The 8,489-nt window shown below is 36.7% G+C and overlaps 1 protein-coding gene across 1 annotated transcript in view; it reads right to left on the bottom strand.

Annotated features, from left to right (window-relative positions):
• Positions 1–312: 312 nt before the first annotated feature.
• The window catches only part of LOC131427903 (myosin-I heavy chain), an 85,542-nt gene continuing 77,365 nt past the window's right edge, over positions 313–8,489 (bottom strand). Inside the window, 7 exon segments of the mRNA XM_058591481.1 lie at positions 313–1,487; positions 1,558–2,948; positions 6,001–6,167; positions 6,230–6,465; positions 6,853–7,215; positions 7,279–7,451; positions 7,516–7,687. Coding sequence (XP_058447464.1) covers positions 1,191–1,487; positions 1,558–2,948; positions 6,001–6,167; positions 6,230–6,465; positions 6,853–7,215; positions 7,279–7,451; positions 7,516–7,687 — 2,799 coding nt within the window. The 3' untranslated portion in view covers positions 313–1,190.

Raw genomic sequence — 8,489 nt, 5'->3', positions numbered from 1 at the left:
TATAGTTAATCACAAGAATTGGACTGATTTCATTAAGACTTATCATTTATTTGAAGAAGTTTACTAATATTTGAATATTTTGTGGCGAACTAGTCGCGTTCGAGTTCATTCGTTCGAAAATACCCGTTCGTCGTATGGTCGATACGGACGTGAACAAGAATGAGGGTGATAAGTCGTTTGAGTTGGGCGAAAGTGGTATTTCTTTTCTAACAGTAATAACTTATTCAAATAGCAGGATTTTTCTTTCATTCCAGTAAATAATAAGCTCCAGTTTGAGTAATTCAATATATTGATATTTTATTATAACTCAACGGTAGATTTTTCGAAAAAAAAACTTTCACTGGTACTCATAAATGTTTGTAGTTACTCTCTAGGAATTACTTATCTATTTTTGCATCAAATTTTCGGAATACGTGTCTCAGAACTGAGAAAAAATAAAGCTTTAAATTTGAAACAGAAACAGTTTTACAGATATGGTCTTTCTATGACTATGGCTGGGGTAGGATGCATTTCGTCAATAGATGTGTCTTCTTCGAGAGAAGCGTCTGCATTTCAGCTATTTACATGGCAAGTTCGACATATTGTTTTTTTCCTGTTTTTTTCTAAAATTTTAGGAAAGTTGGACAACGTTTTGGATTGGTATTACTGACATTTTTCGAATAGTTCTATTACGTTGCAGATGAACCCTCTTCCTAGAACAGATGCAGTACACGAAATATTCAATTTTCACGGTTTACTATCGGTAAATATCCTACATAAAAATGTTGGCACTTTTGAATCCTCATAGAATTAACGTTTCTATAAAGTGTGGTTCACTTAAGTAATAAATCAGTATGTGAAGAGAATCTTCCTAACACCTATAAACTATCCTACCAGTATTTATCAGTCCTAATATGTAGTACTTTTATCGTTTGCATTAGATACATGATAAAATGGTAAGTATAACGTTGTTTGAACGATTGTATCTGATTGACCTTACGGACTACTCTAGTAAATGCTATCGATGAATGCTTACAGAACTACGATGTTATTAAATAAACCTGTGGTTGAAGTTGCATTCTGCGAATGGAAGACATTGGGACAGTAAAACTAGGGCATGCAATCTGCCGTAGTAAGTAGTATTAGTAGCGATCGTGGGAGCAATGCAATGGTTAACAGCATAGAATAGAACAAGAGTATCAAACGATTGGTTAAATATTAACAGCAGTCGCATTCGGTGGTGCTGGTGAAGTAGAATTTTTAACCAATTCCATATACTGGAACGGCACATGCAAACTGATGCCGTTGTGTTCAACAATCAGATGGCCCCGGCGATGTGAAGCTCCGGTAACCGTAACGGCTTCTCCCTTACGTAGTTGCTCACTCACAGTGGAAGTGGCAGAATCCTCCGGAAAGTTCATTTTCATGATACGAGTCTGTGGATAACCGAGCTTAGAATTTCCAGTTACTGTGTACGAACGAGACGGTGGCACTGGAGGCGGACGTTCCTGAGAAATAGATATCGATTTTTGTTAGCAGCATAGTAGAAAATAAATTATCACGTTTTAATTTACTTACCAAATCTAACCCAAACAATGTGCAAGTCTGTGCGATTATTTTCGAATCACATTTTTCATTAGGATCTGGCGGTGGTGTGCCCGCAATTGGCTGTGGCCTAGGTCTTGTGGCGGTACCGGTATTATTTGCATTAGTGTTTGGTGTTGCAGTTGGGGGTCTTGTAGCTGCAAAAAAAAGTCACAATTGTTCAGAAAGATATTTAATGTATTACAATTAATTGAACCTACCGGTACTTTTATTTATAGTTAACATTCCACTGCCTACAAGTTTGATGTCGTGTGATCTTCGAATTGTGCCCAGCCGCTTTCTCAAATTCCACCCACGCCACGTGGCTTGAATGAGGGTGGCGCTTTTCATACGCACCTCAGTCCTCAGCATTTCCAAATGTTGTCTAATGCCTTCGCTTAGAAAGATATGTCTCTTGCCGGGTGCCCACGATAGTGTCACTGATCCATCTAATTCGGGTGGGTTTTCCAAGGCGAAATCTAAGATTAATTTACAGTCTTCCAAGGCTTTCTCCTCACAGCGCCTCAACAGTCGGAAAGGTGCCAACATTCGATACCTAGCCGTAAACTGTTTGAATCGCATACGGTGTGGGAAACCACTAGCCATCAAATTCACTGTCTCCAGCACTTGAAGAGCACGAATCTGTCGCACAACTGTGCCGCGGTCAAAACCACCCGCTTTCTCTGCTATGTTGCTACGGATGCATCGAACGAAGTGAGGTCGAGCGTGTACAAGTGTCCTTAGCAAATTATCTAATCTTGTGTGGAAATCTTGCGTCAGGGTTGAAACTGGTTCATCCCCATTCAACAGGTCAGTATGGGATGTGGGCGCAATTCTAAAACTTAATCCACGAGGTACATTTTCCTGGGCATATAGAGCTTTTAGTTCGGTGCCGAAAAGATGCGTTGCAAATCCAAAGTTACAAGTGTGCTTGTAAAAGACCGAAACCAAATCGTCAGGTACTACATCCCTGTTTGTGTCCAAAAAGTCAGTCGTATCATACTCAACTCGACCAGCGAAGTGTCTAATAGCAAACATCCTAGGATCATACGGTTCTGAGGCTCTCTGTTCCAAACGTGCCGAGTTTCTGTGCTGCACCTTAATCTTGGCCACGTAGCTTTCCGCCGTACCCCGGACGGAGCATTCGGCGTCTAGCATACTCAATAGACCCGTCCGAAGCGAAGAAATCAGATCGATACAGGGCACATTATCAACATAGTCCACCTCGGCATCGCAAATGATACCCTCCTCTCGACACGATTCGACGGAACTCTTGAAGATATGCGTGTTGTAAAAATGTTGCATTGTTTCCGCGCACAAATTTATGCACAAGTGTTCCAACTGTGCTGGTCGTGGTTCCTCGAAACCGAACATGTCCAGAATGCCTAAAAATATGATAACAGCGTGATTGATGTTAGTTAGATGGCTTGAAGTACAGAGTGCAGCACTGAACACCGTCGATAACAATTCGGTTCAGGTACGAGATAACTGCACGCTAAACTAAGAAGAACCAATAGAGTGTAAAATGAAAACAACCTATTCAATGTTTTATTTTTGCGTCGGTAAGTAAACTATACTGTGATACTTTTACAAGTTTTCGTTTACATTTTAAAATGTTTAAGTTTGGAAAAATTAACTTTTTTGATGAGTAGGTAAATTTTTTTTATAAAAGGCTTTAAGTTTGAAATGTTTTTAGCTTTTGAGCAATTCCAGACCGACATATAAAAAAGGTTATAAAATCAGGATAGATCTTCTTCGATTTGGATAAAACTTCTGACACGTCTTGAGTATAGCAAACTATCTGTTTTAGCCAATTTGACTTAAGCCTAATTTTTGAAAAAAGGTATTATCAGTAATTGTTTCTTCAAAAATTTATGTCTCAAAAACTATTAATTCGATCCTTCCACGACAAAAGAGTCTAACTGAAAATGATAGTTTCTTTTTCGATTATTACGGATCTAATATAGAATTGTTTTTCAAAGTTTCCATAATAATCGAAAGTTTGTGATTTTGACTTGAAGGTTATGCTAAGAGTCGAACACGAAAACTGTCTGGTAAGTCACGAAGACAAAAACAGCTTCTACTTCCTTCTTCTATATATATAGCCTATTAAATGAAATGATGCAGAAAATCAATTGGAGACTATGAAAAATACATACAAATTTAAAAAATAATTTATACTTGCAACATTTCCATTTTCAAAATCCACATTTGACGATAATTTAATATCTTTTCAATAAAAAAGTTACAGATATTCACTAAGATTCAAGATTTTAATAAAATGCAGTAACTAATGCGCACGGAAGACACTAACACAGCGACAACAGATACTTGAAATTTTATGTCTGATGTATATGAGATGCGTTTAAATACTCGCAATTTCAATGAGATCCAACCTTTTTCCATCGAATAAATAAAGATTCCAAAAAAATAATTGAATATGGATGGGGTTGGGGACGGAATTCATTACTTCAATTTGACCGGTTGTGCAGTGCACGAGGTGCACATAAGGACGAGACGACACTGACACAGACATTTTCCGATCTCGTCGAGCTGAGTCGATTAGTATGCAACACTATGCTAAAACGCACCCATTCTTGAGAAATTCGAAGGACCCAGATTTTCGTTGAATTGCATCGCTTTTATTCAAATCGATGTAACTAAAAAACTGTGAACTGAACGGATTAATGGACATGCTCTAATGTATATGAAAACATGTATTATTGTATTGTTAAAAACGTTCTAATAAGAAATTATTCCATAATTTATCATCACTTCAATGAATTGATGATTGATAGAAACCTGTAGTCCGTATTATGCATGGAAAGATGAATAGTGAAAATGAGTGTTACATGATGAATATTATAAAATTGAAAGAGATCTCCAATATTTTAATTTGTGGTTGAGTAGTTAGTTAGGTTAACGGTGGTATAACAATAACTTCCCCCGTATATTTTCTAAGTCATAATTGATTAAAGTCAAACGAACTCCAATTCTTTAAATTATTAGAGCGTGTGCAAATTTCATACCATCGCATTCCCAAGTAACATGTTTGATATTAATAAATACTTGTAGCTGTCTTCAATGCCACAAGATAAATTTTGCATTAAAACTTTAAACTCCACGAAAGCCTACTGAAAACCACTATAAGAGCAAATTCCTGCCATGTGAACAATTCTTCATAAGGTTTTTAAAGTAAAGTTAAGAATCAATATAAACATACGTAAAATCTTTTTAAAAATAATTCCAAATTTAAGAAAATTTTGTAACCCGCTTAATATTAATTTTATTGGGATGGACTGAACTCCCCAATGAATAAACTGTCAGTTTGATATTTTTCTTGAATATGTGTGTGTGTTATATCGGTTTTTGATTTCAATTTTAGTTTGAGTTTGAGGCTTTTTCTAAATGTAGAACCTGAATGTGCTTTTATTTTTATCGTGAATGTATAGTTAAAAATAAGAAATATAACTAAACGCCTTGAAATAAATGCGTTTTTTTTGGCGAGTCTCCATGATTCATTAAAAAAATTTGTGATGAATCATAATTTTTGTATAAAACTTGTGCATATGTTCTGAAAATGAATCATAAAATATTAAATTTGATATCAATAAATGCTACGGTACAGCTCATAAAAATGGCGGCCATAAAATTTTTTTTAATGTCAACCTAAAAAGTAATAAATCGAATAGTTCACAAAAAATGTGTCATAAATGAATTTTAGAACCATCAAATTTGCTCTGAGTAAAACTATCAGCCAATGAACACGCACAATCACAAAAGTAGATTTATGAAAGAATTGAACTGATAATAATGATTTAAAGAGAATGTTTGAAAGCAATATTAACGGCGAATGCATGGTTCTATTCTAGCTCAAGTAGCTTTCTTTTTAGAGCAGTTTTCAGTTCGGGTAAAAGGTTTTATAGAAACTTTTAAAGCTGTTAGGTACTAAATATAGATGGCATAAAATTGGTAATTTTACTTTAGTCAATATGTGGGTTTTGCGTTTATCATAAAAGAACATATTCAATGCATAATTAGTGTATCGTAAGCCTCATTTTAATATTCACATTTCGATACTCTTCAAGTTGTGTGTAGAGGTTCGAGTCACCACTATTCGGAACAAAACGACTCAAATTCTAAGCAAAATCGTGTACAACAACATCATCATACATGAGACGTCGATAATGAAGACAGAATGATTTATATTTAGATGAGAATAATGCAACCGTCGAAGCAACTTGAGAAATATTGAAATCAAAAAGTGCATGTATCGCGTGTGGTATGGTAGTACATACACATCCAATTTGAATAAAAATGAAAATATCGACAACTGGACAAAGTTATAGATTTTAGAATGGACAACGTTTGCTACTTTACTTAAATTAAATTGATTTGCACTGGATGTATCAAAGTTGTTCATTATAACAAGCGTACCTATGAATCCATCAGTAGCATGTCGAACGGCGTTGTTCAATGCGGCCATCGACTTTGATCCGGCGTTACCGCCACCGATAGTGGACGCATGTTGACTTGCAATTTCTGCTTGGTTGTGTACTGATTCGTTGCTATCGGAACTAAGTGTTCCCAGAGTTGAGCCCAAACTGAAACAAGAGAAAATGATGATTTCTAATTTTGAGCAGTTCATGTAAAAGTTTTCAGTTACCGCTTGAGACTGTTTGCTCTTCGCACGATCGTCGCCACCGTTCGGCAGTAGAGAGCTTTAGCCAGAGAATCTCGTGTCATGTTAGACATATTGGCATCGCAAACAGATTTTATGAGCTGACCACGTGCATTATGAGTGCGAATGGTTAGGCCGCGAAACAGCTGAGCTGGTGGCACTCCTAGCAGGTTGGCCACTGCGTTTAATTCCGTCTCACCACTCACCTCAACTTCCAGTCCCTGTTAAACAAAATTGACATTTTATCTAAGCAAGTTCTACTACTATCAAAGTTTGGTGTAATTGTGGAAAAAAAATCTAATATTTGCTCAGACATTTTTTAAATATATTTTTATCACTGAACATCAGTCGTAAATTACCCATATATTGTTAGTCATCACAGCAAATTTTTAAAAGACGAGATTCGAACCCACGACCCGTAGATCGTAAAGTACTAAATCGGACAGTTCTGTCTACCATGACAGTAAAATAAATATGTAATTTGTGTCCATATTGATATCATTTATGAAAAAGTTAATTTACGTTAACTAAAAGTTTTAATAGATGGAATAATTAAGCTGAGATGAATATGGACACAATTTCCTGATAAGTATTATTAATTCAAATACCTGTCCATCGACGAACTGAACATTGCCCAGTAATAGAACTGCCGCCAGCACTCGAACCACGTCCAGAAACGGAATGCCCAGAATACCCAAACATGCTTTCCATGCTTGAAACCGTGCCGCATCTTCCTGCTCATCTTGTCGAATATCACCGTTCTGCAAGTACCTCAAGTTAGCCGGCGAATAGCCTTCCAAGTTCAGTCGAGCGCATTCTTCCGCATTTAATCCTGCCAACATTTGGTAGAAAATGTGATAGTTTTTCTCGTTCGGTAGCGGCCGTATGACACGTGTCTGATCCAAAAAGTAACAGTGAATCTTGGTTCGATAGAGAGCTCCGTCTGTTACTTGAACTTCGATAAATTGACCCTGAAAATAGAAAAAATAGTCTAAGTCAATTCCCTCTCTTAGTTTACGTTTAAGTTTACTTACAATTCTGCTTGACTCGGAGTTGGTAGACGTTTTAGCGGATCCCAGTGATCGTAATACGGTGAAGGCTGCAGCTAAATGTTTGAAAGCGTCGGTTTCTGGTCCTCCACCGGCCACGGCGAATAGCTGTCGAAGGAGTAACATCGAGCAGTGCGTTTTGCCCGAACCGGATGTTCCTAAAGATTGAAGTTTTCGGCATCAGTTTTTCATACTGCACCATTGATCTAAAACACTACCAACCTGACAAAATGATTGCTTGGGGGTAGCCAGTTTCGGCCTGTTGCCTGACGGCTTCTTGTACGATTTTGCGGAGCTGAGGTGCCAAGGGAACTGAACGAGTCGATGACAGTGTTAGCGGATTTCCTACGTCATGATAAGGATTGACGGCGAGCAGGATAGGACCAACGTTGGTCTGGAATTGAAAAATACAAAATGACTTCAGTGATAGTTGATCTCACACCATTTAATAGTAATATGATGACTGGAGGAGCTAGGTTATATTTGGGAACAGTAATTTTTACTTTTGCAGATACATGAAATCAAGAAAACTTATTTGTAAATTTTGTGTATATACTTTTATACTATAAGCAATGATCAGTGAGTAGAGTAACGGAGCATTTTCAAGGTATGGCAATCGTTTAACAAAATTTGCAAACTCTCTTCTAATATTTTATTTCATTAAACGCGAGAAAGTCTTCGTGGGTGTAGGAGTGCATCACCGACTATTTCAACGACGATGAAAGCAACAGAAAGGTATGCTTCGTTTGCCATTACGTAGAAACAACGAAAAACAATTACTTTCATCCAATCATTCATTTCACTTTTCGATCACTTTCCACTTCGTTTGCCATAGTCCAATGCTCTTCGTGATTTGTTTTCCCACTCCGTTATTACGGTATTTTTAACCTCTTAGACATTCTTTGGGGAATTCATATTGAATTACATTTTTTGTATTATCTCATACCAGTAGCATGGTTTAAAATGATCTTTTGTATACGCTCAAAATATCTAATATTAAATTAAGGAGTATATCGAAAATAAGCTATCCGCAAATTTTTCTTTCAAATTATGACGAAAAACGATATTTTATTCAAACTAAAAATTGATCCTTTATTGTATGAGGTTAAACTTGAGTTCCGGACAAATGTTGCATCGCATTTTTTGGACGCTTGAGCCCCCAAAATCACGTATTGACATTGATTTGTTCTTCATTA

This window comes from Malaya genurostris, chromosome 2 (assembly GCF_030247185.1).
Source record: "Malaya genurostris strain Urasoe2022 chromosome 2, Malgen_1.1, whole genome shotgun sequence".
Taxonomy (NCBI): domain Eukaryota; kingdom Metazoa; phylum Arthropoda; class Insecta; order Diptera; family Culicidae; genus Malaya; species Malaya genurostris.
This window is presented reverse-complemented; position numbering and strand designations above follow the sequence as displayed.